The sequence below is a fragment of the Penicillium cataractarum genome, assembly GCF_028827025.1.
Source record: "Penicillium cataractarum strain IBT 29864 chromosome Unknown utg000004l, whole genome shotgun sequence".
NCBI lineage: Eukaryota > Fungi > Ascomycota > Eurotiomycetes > Eurotiales > Aspergillaceae > Penicillium > Penicillium cataractarum.
The window spans coordinates 1,977,069-2,002,978 of NW_026622740.1; the positions used below are offsets into that span (position 1 = coordinate 1,977,069).

Below are 25,910 nucleotides of genomic sequence, written 5' to 3' on the forward strand. Positions count from 1 at the left end.
CAACAAAGGAGTCATGTGTACCAAGGTTGACTGTCGGGAGTATCGACACGGCCAGGCACGGGGTCTAATTGTTATTGCCACTGCGGTAACTGCTGGAATAAGCAAATGCCACAAACAGAACTACTCAACAACCACAGTCTACTACTTTCTATACTCTTTCCAGAATTTTGTATACTCCAGAGAAAAGACAGTTATTCACATTGACATTGCATTAAAAAAATAAAAACAATCATGGTATCCATAGAATCTTTCGTATCATAGCCCCAAGCATAAAAACAAAACAATCAAGCCCACATCCCGACAAAATAAGATACCAACAAGAGAAGAAAAATGGTCATAGAAAAAAGGGGAAAGAGATATACAGAAAAATAAAAGGAAAGAGGGAAAATAACCCAAAATGAAGAATGAAGAGAAAAAAAAGCCGTCAGTCGTTTTTGGGCAGTATGTATACCACAGTCCCCCAACCTGGGGGGGTATTTACAACGGTCTGCAATGAGGTGAATCCGTCAAGGAAGAAGAAAAAGAAGAGATGAGAATGGACAAGGGAAATGAAGGCCGCACTGGAATTACGCAGTCGTGGAAGCAGTTGAAGGAGCAACTTGCTGCGGTTCTTGCTGCTCGGCGTCCACATCATCCCCAGTCGCAGGAGAATTGTAGTAATTATTTGTCGAAGAATAAATCTCGCCCTTCTTGTTAATCGCGTTGCGAAGGGAATCAATGTACGTCCTGAACTTGACAATCTCACGCAGCAGATACGACGACTTCCGTTCCCAGTTAGCCATCGCCTTTGCAGAATTTGGATGCCGTGGGGAGAAGGCCAGGTTCATGGCAGGTCGAAGCTCGTTGTGCCGCTGGAGATCATCTTCAACGTTCTGCACATATGCCTGCAGAGCCTTGAGCTGGTCTTCCTCTGACTGGTGTGAGGCAACCATGCTCTGTTGTGGCGGACTCCAGTCACTAATGTGCACCCGATCCGCGGGCAACTTGGGCCGCACAACTCCTTGGTGGTCCAAGGAACTGCGAATGGAGCTTTGAATGCTGGGTCGTGGGGCACCAGAGGATGGAGGTGGAGAGCGGCTCTCGGCATTGATCAAAGCGCTGTTGATAACGGCGTCACTCCAACCATACTCGATGTTACTGATACCACCTACCAGGGGCTCCTTGGAGAGTCGCGCACTCCAATAGTTGGCTGTCGAGACAAACTCCCGCACGATCTCCGGTGTGCCGGCTTGGAAGAGGTGGACGGCGCCGGTTGGTAGGCTGAGAGCCCATACGTGAGGGCGAGATTTGGAGTAGCCTGGTGGTGGAAGGGCACTGGCAATAGTCTGACGGAGCATAAACTTCCAAATCTCTTCGGCGTTCTCGGTCCAGTTACCACCTCCAACCACGACGCCGCCACGTTGCTTGGTTTTCTGTCGCATGGACTTGGACGCGTTATTGAATGAGAAAAGCCGCATCCATCCCTGCTGGATAACAGCAAAACACTCGTTCCAATTGCGGTCTTTGGCGCGCTTGTCCACTGCGTCCAAGTGGTGCTTGTGCTTGACACTGCCTTCCTTGGCCCAAGGAGCACCGGCCAAAGCCAAAGTCTCATCTTCCAGAAGAGGGCCGGTCGGCTCCTCGTAGCTGTAGACGGATGTGGCAGAATCTTCACGGATGATAGCCTGGCTTAGAGCATTGGCGAAACCAATGGACTGCTGGTACTCGCCACGAGGATACTCGGAGCCGAAGGAGTCCACAGAGGCTGAAGTGAACTTGCCCAAAGAATATTTGCTCCAGGTACTCGACGCAGTCGGACTCCAAACGGAGGACTGGTCGTCCAGGCTAGTCCGGCTGGAGCCCATCATAGATGGAGGGTAGAGTCGTGCTCCTCGCGAACGGGGCTTGGATGACCATCTCGCGGCACCATGGCGGGAATCTGCTGAACGGCCGCGGGGGAAAATATCCGAGCCACTCTTGCTGATCGTGCTGGGACTCCGGCGAAGAGTACCCGAGGGAATCAAGAAATTGCTCGAGGCCATACGAGTCACCTCCTTCTCTGGTGGAGCACCGTGGAGAGGAAGTCTTTCCTTCTGGATGGAGGTATAGAAATCTTTCAGAACCGTCTCCACCTGTTGTTCCCATGCTCGCACGGTTCCTGTGAAGGGGGTGTTGACCAACGGACCAGCGTAAACGTCAGTGATATTGCGGTCGTTGTTATCATCCACGGAGTTACGGGCGACATCCGGGGGGAAGGTTGGCGAGCGAGCAGAGTTGGGTGCTGAGTGTGCAGACTCGGCGGTAGGCATAGTCTTAGCCTTTTGAGGCCGCAAAGTCTCGAAGCCCTCTGGTGCTGCATCCATGGCCACGCGATGGATCGTGGGCATGGTATTGCGAACGAACTGGGATTTCGTCATCTTCTGCTCGATGTCTGCCAAGTGCAAATCGGTGTTCAGCAGAAGAAGGGAGTAACAGATAGTATGGACAACATCTAGAAATCGTTAGCAACGGGCTTTCTCCAAGCAGCGTATGCTATAGTTTCAACACTTACCAGTAGCTTTGAAGCCATGACTCGGGTTGCAGTCACACCATCTGCATGAGAAAGCATCCAAGACTCTGTCGACTTGTTGAGTCTCTCCCTTGAGAACCAAGCGCTGACAGAGACTTCGGAGGGCTGCAAGAATGTTCATATTCGACCAGTTATAGAGTCGCATATAGGCCTCCCTAACCATCTCCCGGTCAGGCTCTCCAAGCCAAGCAGCCGCCGGCACGTTACCGACCACTTGGTTCTGACTATCGAAGAGGTTCTGCGCTTGCTCTCGATCAGTTGCGGTAGGGCCATCCTCGACGGCATCGCCGGGTCCATTGGTCGTGTCCTCTTTCCCGTCATCCTCAACCGCAGCTTTGGGTTCTTCTGATTCAATAACTGGCGTATTCGATGCGGTTAGATACTGCGATGCCTCCGAAGCAGCAGGCGACTCGGGAGCATTGCTGTCTGACGGCAGAGACAACTTCCTCGGGCCAGTCACGCTATCACGAGAAGGCTCCGTCGGTGGCGCCATTTTTGTTGACACCCTGATGGTGCGGGAGAAATCCTCTGCGACAGGTGACAGAGAGGTAGCGGGGTTGACATTAGAGTTCTTTTCCTGCAAGGGGGATTCTGTGGATGAAATAGACTCCACATCACTTGCTTTTTGGGCAGAATCATTGGTGCCGCGACTATTCTCTAATGGCAAACGAGAGTCCTGCTGGCCACGAGAAGTGCTGGGAGGTTGGATGTTCTGCTTCGGCTTGGAGCCACCGCCAGGAGCCGAGACACTTTCCCTTGGTTTTTGCGCCTGCAGCGAGGTTGACTCGATAGGCCGATGTTCCTCTCTGCGGGTCTCTTTGCGATCCACGTTTGCTGGTGCACCGGGTTCATCCAGATATTGATTCATGATCTCGCGCAAGCTGCTCACGGGACTAGCTTCTGGTTTCGCGGTATCCAGATTGTGAGGGGAGAGCTCTTGAGGCAGCTTGATCGGAGGTGGAACGTGTTCGGCCACGGACTTCTTACGCCGGCGGAAGAAGGAGGATTTTTGTTTCACCACTTGAGGAGGACCTCTTCGGGTAGCAGGCGTAGGTGTGGCGGCTACTGCACTCTTTGGAGGTTGCTGCTGCTGGGGCTGTTGTACCTGTTGCTGTTCTCGACTTTTGAGGGTGGCGTTCGAACCCGTGGAATCCTTAGTCTCGTTCTCCTGGAAATATGAAGTGTCGCCCATGTTAGAACGGAGAGATTCCGACGGAGACGAGGCCTTTGATACTCCGCCAAACACACGGCGGAAGAACCCCGGACGCGCTGTGGTAGCGGTATTGGTAGGGGCGGAAGATGTGTTCATATTGGCCGTGATTGTGGTTGTCGTGCTCGTGGTTGTCGGTTCCGGTGGAGGGAAAGCTGGCTTGTTGTATGATATCGTTGGACTGGGAGCAGGCGGGTCCAATGATGCCGATATGGCTGGCGGCAGATCAAGGTCCGTATCACCAAAGAAGTCGTTATCTCGGGTCTTGAGGGCCCCTGTACCGATATTTTCTGGACGATTCTTTCGGACCTGAGGGGCATTGGATGATTTCACGCTATTTCGACGCGATGCCACGGGTGTTCGAGATGCAGTGGTGTTGGGGGTCCTATAGTCGTAGAGTTTGCGTGGGCCAGCAGGCACACTGGGCGTTGGAGCGGCATCATCATCATCATATAATAGCGAATCCTGGCCCAAGCCGTGGTCTGTGTATGGATTGAAAGCCTTCTTCGGCCCACAATCGAAACTCTCCGAACGCCGGTCTCGGCCATCCGAGTCCGCGCGACCTCTGGGCATGGTATAGGAATAATCCGCGTTCGAGGCGCTTCCTTTACTTCCCTTGCGAACATCATTGGCCCTTGGCAGGGTGCCTCCTCTGGAACCCATTGCATCTCGGCCGCGGGCGCTGCTCATTCTCCTCGGGGCAGTCTGATGGTTCGAACTGCTGTTACTCCGTCGACCATTGGCGGTGATGGTCGCATAGCGACTGCTGCTGCCGTCATCGTAGCCAAAGTCCACTTCAGAAGACATTGAGGAGGAGAACGTGTGGCCGCGATATCGACCTTGTAGATCGGTTTCAAAGGCGGAGTTGAAGAGTCGATAATCGTCCAACACTGAAGATCCAGGTCCGTCGAATTGATCGAGCGAGAGGAGCATGTTGTCTACGATGGAGGTACGGGCAGCATGCTTAGGCGACAAAGACAAGTCATGAGGGTCGCGTTCGTCGCCCGACTCGCTGGCTCGGGGCGCATTGTCGGCGTCGGGGAAGGCATCGCGGATGGATGGACGTGTAGGGTAGCCACGCTTGGGCCGATATTTTGCGGTCTGAGAGGGAGGAGTTCGAGGTGGAGAATTGGAAGCGTAGGCGCCGCGCGGTTGGGACATTGTCACGCTGGCGAGGCAAGTTAGTTCCTGGCTGGGTTGTCGAGGTACGGGTCGATCAATTGAGTTGGTTTCAGGGTTCAGGAGAGCACGACTCGAAGCGAAACTTGGGACACGGGGGGGCGGGAAGGAAGTAGAAAAAAAGATCGTATTTGGTAGCCACGTACCAGTAATGCCCAAAGGCTCGAATGAAGCGTAGCGTTCGTTGCCCGAAAGGCCGGCGAGTGGGATGTGCCGGTCAACGAGCAAGAATGTCGTTGCTCGTTCGGATTGAAGCACGGAGGGTGTTCAGACGGTCATGGCATGTCCAGGGCCAGTCAGGGGAGTACAATTGCAGCGCGGCTGCGTACAGCGAGAAAAAGCGCGAGGCCGCCGATTGGCAATCGGACTGGGAGTGAGGTGGTGGTGGAAGACAAAATGCCCAGAAAAGTAAAGTAGTGGACGAGAGATCTCACGAGGAACCCGGGGGCGGGACGAACTCCTGAACGGGGGGGCTTTGACCTGCCAAAGTAGTGGAACGGTGGAACTTGACTACCGAACTGTCAATAATCCTTGGAGAGGTGACAGTCAAGTGTAGGAGATAAAGTAGTCAGGGTTCAAGTATTGATTAATGAATGATGTACGGAGTAGTACTCCATGAAAGAAAAAAAAAGAGTAGGTGGACTGAGGAATCGGGCCAACGTGAAGCAGATGCGAAACAGGGGCATCTTATGGATTACACTCCAGTCTGGATAAGCAGGAAGAGACTTAATTAATGTACAGGGTACTTGTTCTAAACAGGCCATTTGTCAGGGTTCTCCATATATAATTGTATTACTTTTAATTAATTTAATGTTCAATATACCCTGCTATGTACCCTCGCAGTATATTTTTCAGGGGCTAATTGATGCGCTGGCGGGCATCCTGTCAGGTACAATTTCGAGAACATTTACTCCGTAAGCCAACCAGATCCAAATTGAATTACAAAGTATCTTGTACATTTCTTGAAAAGACGGTGAAGGTCGACTTGGAAGCTTATCATACATTAGTACGGGGAGTAATATGGTCAACTTTGCCACCATCGTGCTTCTTCTGACCTCTCTCTCTCTCTTGATTCTTGCTGGTCGATCCGGTTGGCAAGACCCTCGGTGGATCCTCGTAGTGGAGAACCACCTCTTAGTTCGTTGGTCGTTGATGGTCAGTGCCGGGAATACTCAATGGTTATCTACTGCCGAGCCTCGCCATATTTTTCCCACTCTCACACTGTCGTAATTCTCATCCAACATAATGTTGCAAATTTGAGTTTTGTGTGTGCTGAATTCTGCAATGTAGTCCCTCCTGCAGGCCAAGCGATGTGATGCATCGGGTCGGAGGCCTAGGCGATCGACGGTCATGGTCGCTTTAACTCTGTTTCTCCGCAAATTCGGTAGATCGATCATATATGCCATACAGGATAGACTTGTTCTAGAGCAATTGTCAAGTGCTTTTCTATGTATTTGTCTACGTGGGGAACCTTCTTCTATTTTTGAGATGAGTAGAGAAATGTCCGCGCTGGATTTTATACTTCCGGGTCCAACCCCACGGTTCAGCCCTGCATCTCGCATCTCTTCCGTTGCTCGATCTATCATGCCATTCTATATTCCTTCGAACTCGACTCAACCTCTTTTTCGGAAGGATGCCGAAGGTTCAAGCCAAAATGAGATTCATCGATCGAGTGGGCGATCGACCGTGATGAACGATAGTATCCAGAGTACTTTGCATGCAAGCTGATGGATAATAATTACGTATCGTGACCATATGAGTAAAGTGATAATGGGATGGAAATAGAAGGATAGACGATGATAGATATCTTTTATCTCTAGTCTGTCAAATGGCTATTCCAATAGAATACTCTCGACAACTAGTCCCAACTACTAGACTTGTATACTGCCCCTTTATGCCTCAGGTGTCATCCACTCCACACCTCCACGTGATCTCAACGATGACATAACCGACCGACACGTCGACGAGTTACCTCCGTACGCCGAACCTCCCCATACAAGCTCCATGATCCCCGGCTCTCGACCAGTCTGACCAGTTCAGATATCGGGCTGAAGAAGAAAAACAAACAAAAAAGATGAACCCACATATCTCCGTCCCCCGCCAACATGCCGGTCCCGCCAATTTCGGGTCTACGCCCAGCCGCGGGTCCAACGTTCGCATGCCGCGCTTCTTCAAGAGGTAGGGTCCTGCCACACCGGAGGTGGAGATGACGATGTACCCCGCCAGGGTGTATAAGGGATGGATAGAGGTTGACAATATTGCGATGCATAGACTCTTCAAGTTCCCCCAGATGGACTTTGAAATGGCAATTTGGGAAATGACCTCCTTGTTGATTGCGCCGAAGAAGGTCTTCAAGTCCATATATTACCATGTAAGGCGACCCATTCCTGCTGGCCAGAACAGGTCAACTTGCTACTACTATTGATATGAAGGAGCAATATACTAACGACACTTTCTCACATTGACAGAAACGTGAGTCTTACCGTACTTCTGATCACAACTACTCAATCTCATTCCTCGGGATTGAATTATCTCGCTTCTTCCCCGCCCTCCAATTCCAAACTACAACCCACGCCCTCAATATCCCAATACCTCTACTAACCTCTTCTAGAAACAAAAAACACATGGCACCGTCCCGACCCATCCTTTACATACCTCCTCTCCTTCTTCCTCCTCCTCACCGCATTCGCCTGGGGTCTAGCATACACCCACTCCTTCGGCTCCATAATCCGCCTCTCCTTCCTCTTCATCTTCGTCCACTTCATCGGCTCCTCCCTCTTAATATCAACAATCGGCTACTTCGCCATCGGCCGACTCTTCGGTCCCAACGGCGCCGCCGCCTCTCTATCCGGTCTCCGCGGCTCACGAGCCCGTCGCCGTGGCGCAGCACAAGGTCTCTTCGCGCAACCGGGTGAAAAGGAACAACTCGAATTCGGATACTGCTTCGACGTGTCAAATCGAGCATTCTTCCCGCTGTATTTGCATCTCTATGTCGTACAGTTCTTGCTCCTCCCGTTGTTGACCCGCTCGCCGAGTGATTTCCTGGCGACTTTCTTGGGGAATTCGTTGTATCTTTCTGCGTTCATTTATTACACGTATATTACCTTTTTGGGATATAATGCGTTGCCGTTTTTGCATAATACGGAGCTTTTGTTGGTGCCTATTTTGGTTTTTGCTGTGTTGTGGTTGGTTACTTTGATTGCTGGGTGGGGGATTGTTATGCAGGGACATGGTGTCGAGGGGTTGTTCTGGGGTGTTCCTGATACGAAGGGTTGAGAGCATTGTCTAGCCGGTTGATGCTATTTTGACTGGGGGTTTGCTTGGTACGTTTCTCTTGCTAACCCCGTGTATGAATCTTTTTTTTTTTGTTCTCTTGGCTATGCATTGAAAATGCTTGCTTCTATTTTTCAAGGGAAGGCGTTTGTACATGATCGTGTCGTTCTCTGATTTCCTTTCTCCTATAAGACCGGGCATCTTAGCGTGTGATATAGACTCAAATATCAGATTTGCCGTTGGAAAAGTTAATATAATTCTACATTTTGAAGAATGCAGTACTATTCTCGAGTGCTGCAGCTTAACAGCCTATCTGATAAGATCTACATCTCAAGTGTATAGATCAGGCCTTGTCCTAACGACCAAGATCATCTCCAAGCAGCCATCTACCGAGACCGACACCAGCCATTCAATTGTAAATCATTCATCATGTATTGGTAATTCATCAAGATCTCTACACCATATACCCCTCCCACCCATTCCATCCATCCACCCCGTACTCCTAGATAAAAATCACCTCCTCTCCCCTCCTTCAATTCTTCTTCCCCCCCTTCTTCCCCTTCCCCATAGCAGCAGCCTTCAACTTCTCCTCCCTCTCCTTAACAGCCGCAGCCCTCTCCCTCGCTATCTCATCCTTCTCCTCCTTCTCCGCCAACTTCCTCAACCTCTCCGCCTCCCTCTGCTCCCGAATAATAGCCAACCGAGCCAAATCAGCCCGCGCCTCGTCAGTCTTCCCCTCAGCATGAAGCTTCAAATACCGCTCCCGCGCCTGCTGAGCTTCAATAGCCTCCCTCTCTCGCCGGGACAGCTGCGACATGTCCTTCACGCCGGAGCCAGAGCCGGCTTTCTTGGAAGCTGACGCTGACGCTCCGCCCTGCGACTCATCCGAGTCAGCCTTGGACAGCTGCGATCGTGATTTCGCGCTGTGGTTCGGGTTTGCGGGGAGGTCGGCGTCTTCTTCGTCGCTGGACGCTTCGTCTGAGGAGGGGAGGTCGCCTGGTTGGGCGGGGGCGCGGTCGCGTTTTGCGATTGCGGCGGCCTTTTTGGCTTTTGCGGCGGCGCGTCGGGCTTCGCGGGTTAGGTCAGAGGGGGTGCTGGGTTGGGTGTTGCTTGGGCCGGCGGTTGTGGTGGTGGTGGTTGGCTCGTCGTCGGAGCTTTCTTCTTGGGAGTCTTCCGAGGAGGATTCTTCTTCGCTTGAGGAGGGGATTTCATCTTCTTTGTCCTGGATATGGGAGGGGTATGTGTTAGTGTTGTGTGGATTGAGCTTGAGATTGAGCTTGGTCTAATTCTTCGGGGTAGACGTACGCGCCAGAGACCGACTGGGTTTCCATCTTTGTCGGTGGGTTGGAGATCACGGCTGAACTTCTTGCCTCCTGCAATCTATCGTGAGCTTCCTATGCCATAAAGTACTGTGATACAGCAATGTGCACGCGACCATACCTCCTCGTGTAGGCTTGGAGAACTTTCCTCCACGACCGCGGGGTGCCATATTGGATGTGGTAGAGATGTGTAGTCGATAAGTAAGAAGGTGAGTGGTAGCAGCGTGTATAAGCTGTCAAAGAGCAATTCGCTTCGCAAAGGGTTGCTGAGGTTCCAAGTCAGAAGCTGCCTTTTGAGTCACGGTAGAAGTCTTAGGGCGCTTGCAGGCATACACCGCAGAAATAGAGGGGCAAAGTGGGGGGAATCGCTCTGGAGCGGGTGATGTAGAAAGGCGATTGGATGGCGTGGATTATTTGGGCTGGGATGCCTCTAGTCTAGGGAGGGAATTGGAGAGGTGATCGGGGAGAGTAACTATAGGAATTGATGAGAGTCACTTACAGTCTTAGTTATCACCTATGGATTATGGTAGGTAGGAGGCAGAGACTGTAGAGTGGGTTGCTCTGTAGTTGAGTAAGGACGAGTCATCACGTTCGTATTAATCAGGTCCATCGATGATCCAGATTAGGGCTGTATTAGTATTACCAGGGCAAGTACGAAGGGGTGGTTAGAACATATTCTTTTCCCAACGGATCTTGGGCTCTTTAGAAGTACAGACAAAGGGACACTTAGGTTCACCTTTTAAAGAACCAAAATCAAAGCAATTGACGAACTGTGTCATTCTAGGTCGTGGTCTGGAATCCGCTCTTACATAATATTTACAATACCTTACATTACACATAGTAAATGTGCCTGGAGGTTAAACCTCCAACTTGCTGGACTTCATCAACCTAGTGTCTACTAATCAAATACAGCTATTTTGTTAGAATATGTCCATTAATTAGCATTAAACTCCCTAATGACACTATTTACAATATACATGCAAGGGGTATGATATCCTTTCCTTCTCTCCTCTCCCTCCCTCTACACCCTAGCAAGCCCCATCCCAACTTTACTAACTCTCGCCGCAATCAAAGTCAACGTCCCCGTAATGATCGCACTCCCCATAAACATCTGCGCATATAAATAACCCCCATCATCCCTCTGAATCAACGCCCCAGCAATCGGCGACCCAATCAACGCCGCAACAGCAACAACACTAAGAACCATCCCCATCCGCACCCCAATCTTCTTCAAGTCCGTCGTAAGCGTACTCAACGTCGCCGGAAACAATGACTGGATGCCTGCAGCAAAGAGGCCATACAACGCAGCAAATGCCCACAGACTGGACAAATCCTTGACGGGAGCCCAGCAGTATGCGACGATGGCGGTTGCTCCGCTGAAGGGGATCAACAGGTTGAGTGGACCAGTGAATTGATCTGCTAGCAGGTTGGGGACTAGACGGCCGACGAGTCCGACTCCGTTCATGACGAGGAGAAGATCTATCGAGACGGTCTCCGACACGCCAATGATGTTGCGGCTGAAACTGCCCACGTAAAAGAAGGCGACATACAAACCCCAGAAATTCAAGAACATGCCCACCGCAAAGAGCAGGTAAGGTAATTCCTTGAACGCGGCGAGCTCGAGCAACGGTCCACTCGTACGGGGCGGTAATCGCTGCTTGAAGAAGATCAAACACGGAATCAACGTAGCAAGCGAGATAAATCCCAGCGTGCGCATAGTCCATCCATATCCGATACGCGGTAACAAGCGCATCACGACAGCGGGGAAAACAAGCCCACCCGTCGCAGAACCAGACGCAACGATTCCAATCGCGATACCGCGCCTTTTAACAAAATAGGTCGAAATAAGCGCCAACGTCGGACAAAACATCAATCCACACCCAATCCCCTGGCCCAATCCCTGCGCCAGAAAGAGCTGCCAGTACTCCGTGCACAACGAAGTCATGAAAATGGAGAAGACTTCCAGCGTCGCTCCAATCGTCAGTGTGAACCGGAAGTATCCCGCGTCCGTGGCTCGCCCCGAGAACGTCCCGATGAAGAAGAGCAGGAAGATCTGGATACTGCCTACCCAGGAGATGTCGGATGGTGGACGGCCCAGCGTGGAGGTGTAGTATGTCTGGAAGACGCCGAAACTGTTGATATACCCCCACGTGTTGAAGATGATCATATGGCCCAGTGCGACTTGGAGCCAGGCTTGGAAGCCCCCGTCTGGTGGGGGGCCGAGGTCTTTGCCGGAGTCGCGTGTTCGTACGGCGGAGAGGGTGCGGGCGATGGCGCTTGCGTTTGTGGGCACTTGGGTGAGGGCATTGTGGGTGTGGTCGTGATGGTTGTCGTGGAGGTCGCCGAGGGTGGATTCCTCGTCGGAGGATGGGGTTCGTGGGGGGTGGTTTGCTTCGAGGGACCCCGGTTCGATGTATTGGTGGTCTTTTTCGTCCACCATTATCATGCTTGAAGGTTGGTTCTTCTCGGAGGAGGTGGTGGTTATGTAGTTGGCCATTGGATATCGGCCGATGCCTCCAGATCGGGTATGATAATGCCGTGTAAATAGTGTTGAGCTCTCTTTTTCTTTTAGAAGGAGGTCGTAGTCTCGTTATTCATATCTCCTTGTGTAAACCAGTACACAGAAACCACGGAGTTATAGGGGAGTATAACTGGTGAGTATAGAGGATGTCAATGCTCTGTAGAGTCGAGAAGTATCAACCAGGAACAAGAAGAACGGAGAATTAAAAAAAAGAACCAGAACCAGAACCGGGTAAACTCATAAATTCATATCCTGGACCCCAAGTCTGACCCCAAATTAATATTTACCTGACTCATACTAAAGGCTCCATAAACCGGAGACAGTCCGCTAGACTAAAAAATTTAAATCCCTAAGCTAAAAAAGCCCCCCAAGTTCAACGGGATTCATGCCGAATGCAGAGACAGTCGGTTATTCGCACAGATTGCCGAAAAATCCAACACGCCCTCCGATGACACTCGGGGATCCACTTGGAACCAGCCGAAATCACAGAAGTCAATGATCTTGAATAGATAACTACATACTTAAAGACGGATAATATTAGATTCTAAATAGGTATTTTAGAGTATAAGAACATGTTCAATTTCTTCAATCTTGATTCTGATCGTGGCTGATGTATCCCCGCGGGGAAAAGCCTCGTAACCCCCGCAGTTAAAGACGTGCTGTGCCGATTCCCGAGTCGGCGTGGATATCAAAAATTCGAATCCTGGTTCATCGGGTATTGCGGGCCGCGGCTTAATACATAGTAAGTGGGTTTCTAATCCGATGCTGATCCTTGGACTCTTTAACATAAAAACTAAAATTCATGCCATCGGCAATACCGATGGATTACTGTAATTCCATTGGTCTAACGCTCTCTTTACAATTCAAAAGGCTGAAATGCATCTATGCCCAGTTCATAAAAGGAAGAAAACCACCTCGGAAAGAACAAGAAACGAGAAATAAGGGGGAAAAGACAAGATCCAACTGCGCCAAACTTCCTCTGCATTTGAAAAAAAAGTAACGATCAAAAAAAGGTCAAGGCTGTACGAGGGAGTTAGAACACCATTTTTTTTCTCCGGCTTGTATGAATTCGTGTACGTGCATGATGCGATGTAGTGTAGGGCCACTAATCAGGAAGCAGAAACGCAGGCAAATGGAAAAGCAGAGCGGGGCGAAGCCACTGGGAAACTGGACCAGTATCGCGTGGCCTTGGCTCGAGGGTGAAGGATGATCAGGCGGTCAGCACTCAATGATCCTGGTGGGAATTGCTGTTGAGCATTTGCAAGGCACTGATGACGTCTGCCGGCTCGAGCAAGTGCCAGCTAGCATCCGTCTGCTTCGAGCTGGCACCGACGGTGACCGAGTACACATGGTCCTGTGGAAGGTCGAATTTCTTGAGAGCACGGAACATATCTATTCAAAAAACATGATTAGCGAGATTGATCTAATCGAGGATTAGATTTCAGTTGATCATTGTCATTGCATACCTTCGTCGGTAAAGTCATCACCCAGACACAGGATAAACTCCGGCGCCTTGCCAGGCTCCGTGCCATACTCGTTGACCAACCGGGTTGCAATGAATCCCTTGTTGACGAATGTCGGTCGCACTTCAAGATTGGCTTTGCCAGCCATAACCTCCACATCCCAGCGCTTGGCAACGGTATCCTCAAGGGCCTTGCGGCATTCACGTGCTTGGAAGGCTCCATACTCCGGGTCGGCCCGGCGATAGTGCCAGGTTAGTGCCACTCGTTTGCGCTCAATGAATGACCCCTGCGTGCGTTCGGTGTAATGCTGGAACACATCAATCACTTCCTTCTGCCAGCCCATATTGGTGCTCTCGGCCAGGTTCTCCCAGTCATCCGACCGGGGCTTGCGGATGAAGCATCCATGCTCGGCACTGAGACCGAGTTCGGGGAGATGGCCCATCCACTCATCCAAAAAGGCTTGGTCTCGTCCACTGATGATCCAGACGGCATTGCGTGGGTCGGCAGACAGGCTCTTCAAGGTGCGCAGGACACGATCAGACGGGATAGCTGCCTGCGGGTCTTTGACAATGGGCGTGAGAGTACCGTCGTAGTCGAACATGAACAGTCGTCTGCGTGCTTTGCGGTACTGCTTCAATAATTTCCCACGGTCCAAGGCGGGCGTGGCGACGGACTGGTCAAAGGAGGAAAGGTTGGTGAGGAGACGGTGGAGGAACAGCCGGGACCAGGTGCTGACGGTGTTGGTGATAACGTGCTTGTACAGCTTGAGATGCTGATCCTTGCGTTGATCGGCGGGCATGTCGAGAGCTTTGTCGATAGCGCGGGCGACACCCACCAAATCCCAAGGGTTGATATGAATGGCACTGGGCAGTGTGCCCGCAGTGCCCGAGAATTCCGAAAGGATGAGGGGACTGTGGTTTGTCTGTTGGCAGATAATGTATTCTAAACTCGTGGTGTTCATGCCGTCGCGCACGGTGGTGATCAGACCCACGTCGGCGACACGAAGAAGAGCAAAGTATTCCCTCTGGGACAGATACTGTGGGTAGTACTGAACCGGGGAGAAGCTGAGCGAACCAAAGCGACCATTGATCGTGGAAACAAGATTGGCAATCTGACCGGCAATCTTGTTCTCGGGATCTTCTTTCTCTTCTTCCACACTGGTCGGGCTCGTCACTTGAATGAGGACTACCTTGTCTCGCCATTTAGGGTACCTCTCCAAAAAGATCTCGAAAGCTTGCAACTTCTGAGCCACACCTCGAACGCTGTCCAGACGGTCACGACCGACGATGATCTTCTTTCCAGCATACAATTTGCGAATGCCTTGCACGGTCTTTTCAAGGTCTGGCGAACCAAAGGCCGCCTGCTGGATCGCACGAGCGTCGATTCCTATCGGGAAGACATCCACGGCGACGTGCGCACCATATGCGTCAACGCCGGCCGAATTGGACTCAAATCCCAGGACACGAGTGCAGCATGAAGAGAAGTGGCGCGAATAAGAAAAGGTCTGGAAACCAATCATGTTGGCGCCGAGTACCCCAGTCAACACTTCCTTGCGCTTGGCGAGGCATCGGACGAACTCGCTACTGGGGAACGGCGAATGAAGGAAGAAGCCGATGTAGATATTTGGGATGCGCTGTCGTAGCAGGCTGGGCAGCAGGAAAAGATGATAATCATGAATCCATACCACATCTCCGTCCTGGTAGTCCGCCGCAATGCGATCGGCAAAGAGTTGATTCAGGCGGGTATAATCAGCCCACCACCGCTGCTCAGAACGACCGTCGGTTGGACCATGCTGCTTGTAATGCAAGAGAGGATAAAGTTCTCTCTCTGCATATCGGCGCCACCTTCCTTGATCTTTGAGGACGATGGTATCTTCTGGCTCCTCTGACTCATCCGATAGCCAGACTGGCAAGATCCGGCCATAACGTCCTGTGGACAACTGCTCATCGAGTCTTTCCCGGTCCTCTTTCTCAACACTGATTCCATCAATCAGAGGATGCGGGGGCGCTTTTTGGCTCGCATTTACCGGGACTGGCGCCGTAGCCTTGTTGAGTGGGAGTGCGCCAGCAGCACTGGCACTGGTCGGTAGCTTGGTCGCCGCATTGACTGGAATTTGCTGCAGAGGGATCTTCGTATCGGACGCAGGCTCGACCTCTCCAGTCCATCCCACAAGAGTATGGGACCATTGGGTATCGTTCGAAGCTAGATGAGCGAATGAATCGAAGAGGGCCGAAGTTCCAGATCGTGGCTTGAGTTCCTACACAGAAGATAAGAAGCATTAATATCGATATCTTCGCCAACGTCCTGGAGTGTTCACAATAGCAACCACATACCCAGTCTGACCCAGCTTGATGTTGGAGCTTGTATGGGATACAAAAGGCCGCGCTTATCAGTCGACCACTCAACTTCAGCCCCGGATGCTGTGTGCGAGGGTCGACCTCGGGCGACATGGGCGATGCGTCCCCGGTAAGACTCAACCGGCGCAGGAGATCTTGTCCCGAAGACGTCCTCCTTCTGCCTGGGGGCGGAGGCCCATCCCCATCCGAGGAGCCCAGTCCCGCGGTATTCACACCCGGGATGCTGGCAAAGTAGGAAGGCGCATCACTATCCGTCTGGTGTTTCTTATCGGTGGCCAAGCTTGGCGTAGCATTAGTCGCATCTTTGTACGCTTCATCCTTTAGAGCTGTTAGGCCCGGTCCAACGAGGACTGGGTCTGGTTGTCCGTCAGGGACCTTCGCGGGGCTCCCTTGATCAGACATGATGATGATGATGATGATGTGTGTGGGGTTCGGGAAATCGGGGACGAGGACGATGCGTCACACCCGGCGATTAAACTGTAGAAAAGCCCTAGCTATTAGCACTGTTCAATTGTCACATGCACAGTCTCTGGTCTGTCTAGGCCATACAATTGGCTCTGACGGTGGATGAACTGAAGCAACGAGGCCTTGGATTGCATACCTCGGAGGAAGACGGGCGTCGAGGGGGGGTAGATCGACACGAGAGCGGAACTATGGGCGCGAGCTAGCCATGGATGACGAGACGAGGCAACACACCACGAAATTGGCAAGAGATAAAGAGTGGAGGGTTGAAGAAAGACGCGTTCAAAGGAGGGGAGAGTGCGAATGTCAATAAACAGAGAGATCGAGAGCAGTTTGAAAGGGGGAGATCCTGGTGGTGGTGGTTGGAGGGGCAAGCGGTGAATGAAGCCACCGGCCGAAACAGGACCTCTTTCGCTTCAGGGCAGCTCGGTGAATAATGTCTTCACTGCTACGTCATATAGAGTGTTGGGTTAAGAGAAAGAGTCAAGCCGATGAACAAGAAGCTGATGTTGACTGATTAGAGATCCTAGGCAGGATATCGAAGATTCTAGAGGAACCAGTTGTGATCAAACTAGTTGTTGGTAGATTCGTATAGTTCATGGGGATGCTGAAGCCGGACATTCCCTGGATGATAAAATACAGTCAGGATAGTACGGAGTATGTCAGGTACTGGTAATTAATGGCGAAAGGCTCGTTATTGTTACTCACCGCCTACTAGAAGAAGCTTATCATTGTGGTAAATACAACGACATACCAGCGATCTGTCACACTATAACTGAATATTCAATAGCATGTTCAATGATATTAGAAGAACACAAAAGGTTTGTACAATGATACCAAGTCCAATGATACAATGGTAGATTCCAGATTACACTCCTCAATTTCATCGTATTAGGGTTATCAAACCACTCCCTTTTTAAGTCACACGACTGATCCATACTATAATCCTGCCTCAGGCCTCGATCTCATACAACCTTCCCCCAAATCCTCATCCATCAATCTCCTCTTCCTCCACCAACATGCCGCCTCGGTGATCGCCCGGCGATGCGACTGTCCGGCATCAAATCCTCCCGCCTCTCCCAACTTCCCCGGCGGGTCCGCTCCATCCAACCCTCCCAGGATGACGACGTCTTTGCCAACAGCCTGCGCAAAACCCTAGAGGCGCACCGCGCCTCCAACCGCGCGCGTCTCATCCGCAAAACCTACCCCCGTGCTCCATCCCCGGGCCTCTTTCGACCCTATATTCGGCCTGAGAACCGTGCAGGATACCAGCCACCACCGCCGCCATCGCTGCAGCTGACGCCACCGGCAATTGGCCCCGAGAAGGCGGCGAGTGCTAGAAAGCGCTCACGCAGACGGACTCCGGAACCGAGCACCTACTCGACGGATGCTCGACCCGAGACGAATGCAATTCGGTCCGTGGATGTGGGCTCTGGTCGGCTGGGTCAAACTCCGTGGTTGAGCTATCTAACCAACGAAGGCGTTCCTGGTGATGCTTCTGCGTACTTGGATGCGGAGATTCAAGCGTTGCACCGCTATCTCGCTCCGAGCTCTGATGAACAAAATCGAGTCACCCAGCTAAGCGCAGAGGTCTCTGCACTCCTAGAATCTACCGTCCCGCATACACCGACACTCGTCGGATCCCGCCGTACAGGTCTTGCGCTGGCGCATTCAGACCTAGACTTTCTCCTTCCCTTTGAAGATCTCCCCCGCGCTTTGGACAAGAATCGCAGACCGAGTCCGACAAGACCTCAGATCCGAGATGCGCATTTGACTCTGCTCCGTCAAGTTGAGAAAACACTGCAAAATGCCCCAGCTTTCAGGAATGGTGTTAGGCTATCTGGGAAACGAAGTCTTGCCCTAGAAGCTCGACACCGTCCCACGGGCTTGCTGCTGCAATTTTACTGCGGCGAACGGGTACCCGCGTTTACTGAGTATCTACAGGATTACTTAGTGGAGTATCCATCTCTGCGGCTATTGTACACAACAACGAGAGCTCTTCTCGAGGCGGGCGCTCTCTTTGGATCCTCGCAAGCGGGTATCAGCCCCGATGCATTGGCCATGCTGTTAGTCGCCTTTTTAAAGATGAACCACGGCCGCTTCCCAGGCCCGCATCGCCTCGGTGACCAGTTGCTCGCATTCCTCCAGCTCTACGGCAGAGATGTTGACTTGCAGTCCGTCGGCGTTGCAGTCGATCCCCCTGGCTTTTTCGATGCGGGTATTCTGCGTATGAATAATGGGCCAGAGGACTCTGCGTATCTTCGTGGTCAACGCTCTCTTGTCGCTGCTAAGCGTACTGCTGCTGCAAGAGGGAATTTACCTGCTAGTCGCCGGTTATGCGTGCAGGATCCGACTCATTACATGAATGACCTGGGTCGGTCGTGTACGCGTACCCCCGAATTACAGAGCGTCTTTGCCACTGCGCATGAGCAGCTTCGTTCAGCTTGTGACAACTGGGAGGGTTCTCGGGAGGATAGCTCGATTCTAACAAAAGCCCTGCAAGCAAGGTTCGACGGGCTGGAGAAGATGCGGGAGCAAATAGTGCATCCACAGTCCTCATGAGTTGGGTCCAGATGGATATTAGATTAATAGTACGATACCCTGTATATAAACACGTCTCATCTCTTGTTTTGCAATCGATCAACTAAGTCTTCTAGCACTTGATTAAATACCACACGAAAAAGATGCCCGCCTAGTCAATAGGCTCGTAGCAACAACATAATATCAAGGAATCACGCCCTGCGTTTTTAAGGGATAGTGGTCTAATAAAACAGATCAAACGACATAGATGCATAGAACGAAGCAAGCAAAAGACAGCGGCGCTAAAATACACGAGAGGGAAACGAGAGAGGACGAGAGAGATGGATGATAAGCAAGTTCTTACGCCGTCCAGTGCAAGTTGATGACGAGAAATCAATTACTAGAATGGCATGTTAGTAACGAGGATACTTGTCGTGACGGGGCAAGAAGGAAACTTACTAAATTTCCAGAGGTGAGATCTGGTCCAAGGCATACAGCCAGTTTCCGCCCTGCTCTTCCTTTTCAAGCCTAGACAACTATGAGTCAGTATATATGCAAGATAATAGAAAACACTCGGATCGTACCAGTCGTATGGCCAGAGAATAAGATGGCCCTGGACCTTGTTAAGAAGGTCTTCAGCGCGCTGCTTGTCCATCACTTCGTCCATTCCATGGCCCTTGGATCCGATAGTGGTAGCCCGTCTTCTGCGTCTGCGGGATTGTGATGTGGACGACGCATTCAGATTCACAGCCTCGGAGTAATCAACATGAGCCGATGCAGGGCGTGGCTTCTCTGCATCCTCAACAGCAAGACTGTCCTCTTTGTTCTGCGCGGTACTCAGCAAGTGAGGGTCTGACGCGGTCTTCAGGGCTGCCTTTTCATCAATGGATGACAAGGTTTCTTGCTTCGCCAGGTCGGATTGTGGCCGTTCAAGTTCGTTCTTAGTCCCGTTGGCATCGGTCTTTGCAAGCTCGGCCTTCTCATTGATAGTTTGAGGAGCCTTCATGTGACCAGGGAATCCTTCAGATCTAGGACTGCCGAGCGATGTAGGGGAAGCAAGTCCACTGGCACTAGCACCAGGACTCAAGGGGCCAGTTGACTTTTGGTTGGCAGAAGGGGCCGGTTTGCCGCCCTGCTGACTCTGCATCTCTGCAAAGCGTTCACCGTATGTCGAATATTCCTTGTACTCCTTCCAGTTCTTGACCTCGCTGTCTGGCATGCAGCGGAAGACAGAGCGATAGATCTTTGTGTTCTTTTCCGCGAGGGCTTGCCACGTGTCCAGGTAAAAGGCATCATTGACCGGATCCTTCATACAATCCTTGTCAATAAAGATACGCTTCAAATCGGGGATGAGCGGGTTGCCGTATGTGGAGTTGTCCTGGGTTTCCTTAGACACGTATAGGCCGCCGCTTCCAATGCCGGACTCGCGGCTCGATGAACCAGAGGCTGCATGGCCCTGCGATGGGGTATCCGAGTTGGTGTTGGTTTCAGAGTCCCGGGCATTATCAGCCGACGAACTTTGCTTCCCGTCTTTGCGTGCCGATGTGGTCCGAGAAGGCTTTCGCTCCGAGGTCTGCTTAGGCTGCTCAATGGTGCCCTTTCCTTCGGAAGCAATTGGCGAGACGAGGGCCTCTCGTCCATCCGGTGACATTTGCGAATCACGGCCGACTCCAAGACCAGCCTTCTCAGCATCGATCAAGTGGTCGAAACCGTCGCCATCGACGTCTTTCTTGTGATCAGGGTTGTCTGTCACACGTGGATCGGCGGTAAGACGGCGATTACTCTTGAGGTTGGGGTTCTTGCCCTGCTCCCAGTCCACATCATGGTTGAAGCTGTGCATGTGTTCCGAGCGGGACAAGAACTCGTCTTGAACGCGATGACGGCGCTCCATCATCTCACGCTCATCCTGTCGTTCGATCATGGAAGACTCCGATTCGCGGCGGTCTCGCCCATTAGTCGGCTGGGTGCCTTCTTCGACAACCTGAATCTTGCGGAGTTCCTCTTCAGTCGAGAAGTCGTGCTCCAAAAGCTCATCGACGTCAATGCCAAGGTGCTCTCGCATCAGACGCATACGAAGAGTGTGTGGGAATCGACCAACAAGGAAAGGCTTTCCGGCCATGGTAGACGAGATCATGTCAGTATCGCGGACAATCGCAGCGACCTCGGAGTCGCGCGACCCCAGCATAGATCGCTCGTTAATGTTAGCTGATCCAATAATAGCAGCACGATCATCGACGACCATGCACTTTGCATGAATATACAGTTGCTCGGTCACCAACTGTTTCTGCGGGCCAATCTTGCCCCAGGCTCGCAAGCTGAAGAACTGGATATAGTCCTCGGGCTCGATGCCGAGCGCCCGGAGGCGCCCGAAGATGGACGTTTCGCCACGGCAAATACTGCGGTATTGACACTGCATGATGAGACGCACGCTAGTACCACCCTCACTATCCACGGTGTTTTGGAAGCCGGGGATTAGGGGGATCACAATAACCGCACGCCAGGCCTCCTCGTTCTTTGCTGCTCGGACAATTCTCTCGACCAAAGCATCGCCAATCAAGTTCTCGATCTTCCTGCCATCGATTTCACAAGTACTGATGAAGAACTGGTTCTCAATGTAGACAAAGTGCTCGGACTCTTCAATCATCTTGACATAGGCATTCATGATACTGTGTTCGACGACATCCGGTGTACCCGTTGACCACATGCTGCTGGACCGCAGGATTTGCACCTCGCAAGTTCCATCCAGACCCAGAGCCTCCAGGTCGGCAGGGTTGAAGTCGGGAGGAGGCAACAGGAAGGGGGTTGGTCGTGTTGGCTTGCGCTGACGGAGAATATAATTCCAGCGCTGGACAAAGTGGCGAGTCAAATCTCGTGCAGGCTGACCGACAACGTGCATCGAGATATCATGCCAGGGCATACGAGGCACGACAGAGCGATCATACATCTCCTCATAAGGTTTATCCAAATCGTAGAAATCCTGGATACGAGGGTTTGAGTAATCCTTTCCAGGCCAAAGCTGGCAGTGGTCTGCATCCTTGGGCATATCTGCAGTTTCAAAACCGGTGGGCTTATCATCGGTGAGAGAATGCTGTGGGGTATCCCAACGACCAAAACACAGATCAATTCCTCCCACGAAAGCCAGCGTGTGATCGATCAGACAAAGTTTCTCGTGATGAGCCCAGAAGAAAGTGTTCTGGCGGAACTGATTCGGCGATCTCTGAACGAAGATGTTTGGGTGGAGCTCAAGAAGAGAGAATTTGGAGTATTCAGAGTCAATGGGAATGGCAGAGTTGATGTTCCGGTACATGATCACAAAGACCTTGACGCCTTCGCGAGCCTTCTTCTGCAAGAGACGATCCAGTCGCCACTTTTGGCTAATGGCAGCAGGACGTCTCATATAAAGTTCTGGACTGAGCCACCAATCATGGATGTAAATAACATCCTTTGCCTGGTTGATGGCTCTGGATACAACCCACATGTGGTCTCGACCATCGACCAGCCACTGCGCAAAGCATTTTTGACGCACCGGGGCGAAACTGTCGAACCGGTTCGGCTGCATCCACGGGGTATTTTCGGCCATGAAACGAATCGACTCTTCAAACTGCAGAAGCTGGCGTTCGTTACGTGCCAGTAACTTCAACTTGCGCTCAGAGTTCTCAAGACGAAGAGTGTGGTGCTGGGGGTGCCTAGCCGAATCCTTTGCCGACTTTGCCAGATCCTTTGCCTTTTGATTGCGAAGGCTGATCTTTTGGGTCTGCATCTTGAAGGATGAGTCGATCAAGAAAACATCGTAAATGTTCATCTCCTCGGGCGAATCCACACAAACAACGTAGCTGTGGCGAACAAGGAACCACTTGGGCCAATGCCGCTTCTTGATCAGCGAAGGCGTCAGAGCTCGACGGAAGTCAAGACCCTTTGAGGATTGGATGATTAGGAAGCCCTCTTTGCCGTGGTAGCTCCCTTCGGCGGCGAGACGTACACCAAGAGCAGAAAGCTCGAGGAACTTGCAGAGGCGGTTGCTATCGGCTCGGAAGATTAAGAACCGAATCATCTTCTGCAGGTAGAGCTCCAACTTCTTGCGCTGTCTTTCAGGATATGTCTCCCGTTTACCGCCAGCTCCTTCGTGGGTGGATGAAGGTCCAGCAGCAGACTCCCCTTCCTGGTTGGTGATGCTAGACTTTCTGCGAGCAATACCCTGAGAAGGTCTGCGCTGATTCTGCGGGTTCTTGCCCTTCTTCTTTGCAGCCTTTTCCGTGCCACTCATGGCTTCGGGGCCAGTCTCGTATCCGCCATCCTCTTCCTCATCTTCAAACTCGCTTTCCAGCCCGCGAACGCCACGCATATAAGGGAAAGCACTTCTGGGGAAACGGGGCAGACTAGGGCTGTTCTCGCTCGTTCGTAGCTGAATGTACTTTTGTGTGCCGAGGTGAAGCTTGTACTTGAGGTGCAAATTGGCGAAATCCCTCAAAGTCCGGAAGATGATCCACTTCATTCGTGTCATGCCACTTCCGTACTCCAGTTCAATACGGAACACCAGGTGACGATCACCAGAGTGCGAGTCAATACGACTGTCGACAACACGGACCTTCAATTGCTCCAAGAGAATTGGAATTCGCTTGCTTCCGTGTTCATCTCGTTGGAAGGCACTGGCTAAGATCAGCGCAGCGGGCACGGCAGAGGACAATTCAGCGAGTAGCTCTGCTGATTTCTTGTTATCCACCGCATTTTCAGGCCGGCGCCGTTGACCGATCAGCTTGAGACCAGCTTTAATCTGCCTCCAACGCTGTGCACTAGCACTAGTGCCCCGCTCGTTTCGATGGCGTCTCCAGGTAGCCGCAAGGCTCTCATTATTTTCCGATGGGCCTCCAATGCCGGTAAAACGTCTTAGCTGACTGGGTCGCTGGGGTTCATCCTGGTTACCATCCTGCTGTTGCCTTCCAATATAAGAGAAGCCGCGAGTGGTCAACGCGCTTCTCTTGCGCCTGCTTAGCTGAGCACGACCTTCATCCTCGGACACGCCCTCTCGGGGCTGAGGCGTGAAGTCTGTAGTACTAGCTCTGCGGGGAAAGAGATTGGTCCGATAGTTCTCGAATGGAGCAAATGAGGACGCGAAATGGAATGACGGCCGGCGTGTAGTTTTGGGGGTCGTAGGGGCAGTGCGGTTTCCCATGTCTTCGTCCGTCTGTCGTCGACGTCGCAAGATTATCTTCCTTCTCGGGCGTTCGGCTTGTTGTTCACCTCCGCTCTCTTCGGCATCAGCGTCCGCATCACTCCCCTCCTCAGTCAGGGGCTCAGGGAAGCGGAACTCTCCACGCTCAGAGCCTGGTGTCATGTCGGCCGGGACTGGACGGAAGTCACCGATCGTGGCTCCGCTCGCAGACCTAGAATGTGATGCAAAGGGCGGAGATGCAGCCAGGGACTTTAATCTAGTCATGAATGACCTTCCCCTCGTTTGTTCTCCATCTTCTCCGTACATGGATGAGGGCCGGGATGGCCCCCGGGATGCGGGCGCATCAGGGGCTTCGTTGTCTGTATCACGGAATTGGACACTCGGGGCACGGGACGCAGGGGATATACCGGGGATCGAGGCTTGGTGTCTGTGACGATTCACTGAGGAGGCCCTATCGTTGTTCGGCAATCGAGTACCCGGGGAGGGATGCTCCTTTGGAGAGCCACGTTGTGTCGAGGAGGAACGCAAATTCTCCTTATTCGAAGCAACTGCTGCGCTCACCTTGAACGGTTCTTTCGTTTCCAACCCCTTCTCGTTTTCTGCAGCGTCTATCGCCGGAGGTTGTCTCAGAGAGGCGGGTCGGTTCGTGTCGGTGGGAGACGGAAAGGGTGAGGCCAGCTTTGAGCCATTCGGGACGGAGATCGGGTCGGGCTTCTTTAGTGTTTCATTTTCCAGACTCTGATCAGCCTTCCTCTGCGGAGGGGCCAACTGAGCGTCGGCCATACTGTGGTTGCGAGATAATCTTCAGTTGCAGCTCGTGGGGAAGTTGGCAGGTCAGGAACAAGGCGGCATACATGCGGGATCAATCGGGGCCCTGTCGAATGTAATTCGGATATCTCGCTGTCATTCTAGAATTGCATCTTCTTAATAGGTCGAGGCAGAGAATTGACGAGCAAGCAGCATGCCGCACGCGAGTGTTGACATTAAAGGAGCGCTGGTCGTTTGAATTAGTTCACGACAGCGGTGGAGTAGCTCCGCCCCATCAATCACTCCGACTGGAGAAGGCCCGCCAAGGCTTCAAGCTAGCCAAGAAGTGGGCGGTCAGTTCCTGAAACCAAAAAAAAATCCAGGGGATATCCAGGGGCTGATTCAATAAGGAGAAGGCCGTCGATCCGGAATCAATCTCTGGCAGGAGTATGAAGATCAAACGCAAAATACAAGGAGATCATTTATTCGTAACCTCCCAGTTTGTATTTTGCTATTTTCGGGTCAGTGTGGAGTTCTCTAGCCTCAGGCATAGGGTCACGTGGTATTCCCAAGACCAGTGCAACTATTTAAAACCAACTATTGACAATGAGGGGCTTCTATATATAGCTGGAACCATCGATCCGCAAAGATGGTGATTGAAATTTTGATTTTGAAGAAGGATGTTGAGATAGTCTAAGGCCAATATTTTTCTGAGTGACACCATTCACGCGGAGTATATATACCCACAACCTCAATCGCGCTTGAAAGCTACTACACTTCAAGGTTGGGTCATGAGACAAGCTTTCTAATAGATGATTACAGGGAGGATCAACATGAATGAATTAGGCTTGAGAAATTCGAACTTGTCTAGGTCTAGAGCTTTTGTCATTCACAACTCTTGTGATCTCTCTGTCCATAAAGCACCATCCACTCTCGTTACCCGCTAATCTGATCTGAACATCTCAACCATGATATCCTTCCAGAAGAAGCCTAAGCTTCTCAAGTGTGGAGGCTCCAGAGCCTCACATCAAAGGACCCTCCAAACGACTCCTCATCTCCTCAAATTTTTTTCAAGTCCTCATATTTCAGGATCTCCCAATACCGACCAGTGCTAGACGCTGTGTAGGCCGTCCGCATTATC

At 51.8% G+C, this 25,910-nt stretch overlaps 7 protein-coding genes across 7 annotated transcripts; 2 read left to right on the forward strand and 5 right to left on the reverse strand.

The window, feature by feature from the left end:
• Positions 1-566: 566 nt before the first annotated feature.
• Positions 567-4,919, reverse strand: N7496_005264 (Sec7 domain protein; the record flags this gene model as incomplete). Its single annotated transcript, XM_056698193.1, has 2 exons — positions 567-2,470; positions 2,531-4,919. The coding sequence occupies 2 exons, from the start codon at positions 4,917-4,919 to the stop codon at positions 567-569; spliced, it is 4,293 nt and encodes a 1,430-aa protein (XP_056556718.1).
• Positions 4,920-7,011: 2,092 nt separating this feature from the next.
• On the forward strand, positions 7,012-8,213 carry N7496_005265 (unc-50 family protein; the record flags this gene model as incomplete). The annotated part of the gene is made up of 4 exons (XM_056698194.1): positions 7,012-7,115; positions 7,209-7,308; positions 7,406-7,409; positions 7,549-8,213. 4 exons carry the CDS (start codon positions 7,012-7,014, stop codon positions 8,211-8,213), a joined length of 873 nt encoding a protein of 290 aa, XP_056556719.1.
• A 529-nt stretch (positions 8,214-8,742) lies between these two features.
• Positions 8,743-9,699, reverse strand: N7496_005266 (PDGFA associated 1 family protein; the record flags this gene model as incomplete). Its single annotated transcript, XM_056698195.1, has 3 exons — positions 8,743-9,432; positions 9,516-9,583; positions 9,651-9,699. 3 exons carry the CDS (start codon positions 9,697-9,699, stop codon positions 8,743-8,745), a joined length of 807 nt encoding a protein of 268 aa, XP_056556720.1.
• An 851-nt stretch (positions 9,700-10,550) lies between these two features.
• Positions 10,551-11,969, reverse strand: N7496_005267 (putative MFS monocarboxylate transporter; the record flags this gene model as incomplete). Its single annotated transcript, XM_056698196.1, has 1 exon — positions 10,551-11,969. The coding sequence occupies one exon, from the start codon at positions 11,967-11,969 to the stop codon at positions 10,551-10,553; it is 1,419 nt and encodes a 472-aa protein (XP_056556721.1).
• Positions 11,970-13,275: 1,306 nt separating this feature from the next.
• On the reverse strand, positions 13,276-16,272 carry orlA (putative alpha,alpha-trehalose-phosphate synthase subunit Tps2; the record flags this gene model as incomplete). Its single annotated transcript, XM_056698197.1, has 3 exons — positions 13,276-13,442; positions 13,517-15,770; positions 15,847-16,272. 3 exons carry the CDS (start codon positions 16,270-16,272, stop codon positions 13,276-13,278), a joined length of 2,847 nt encoding a protein of 948 aa, XP_056556722.1.
• Positions 16,273-17,376: 1,104 nt separating this feature from the next.
• On the forward strand, positions 17,377-18,894 carry N7496_005269 (uncharacterized protein; the record flags this gene model as incomplete). Its single annotated transcript, XM_056698198.1, has 1 exon — positions 17,377-18,894. The coding sequence occupies one exon, from the start codon at positions 17,377-17,379 to the stop codon at positions 18,892-18,894; it is 1,518 nt and encodes a 505-aa protein (XP_056556723.1).
• A 351-nt stretch (positions 18,895-19,245) lies between these two features.
• Positions 19,246-24,805, reverse strand: pld3 (phospholipase D; the record flags this gene model as incomplete). The annotated part of the gene is made up of 3 exons (XM_056698199.1): positions 19,246-19,252; positions 19,312-19,380; positions 19,437-24,805. The coding sequence occupies 3 exons, from the start codon at positions 24,803-24,805 to the stop codon at positions 19,246-19,248; spliced, it is 5,445 nt and encodes a 1,814-aa protein (XP_056556724.1).
• Positions 24,806-25,910: the final 1,105 nt, after the last annotated feature.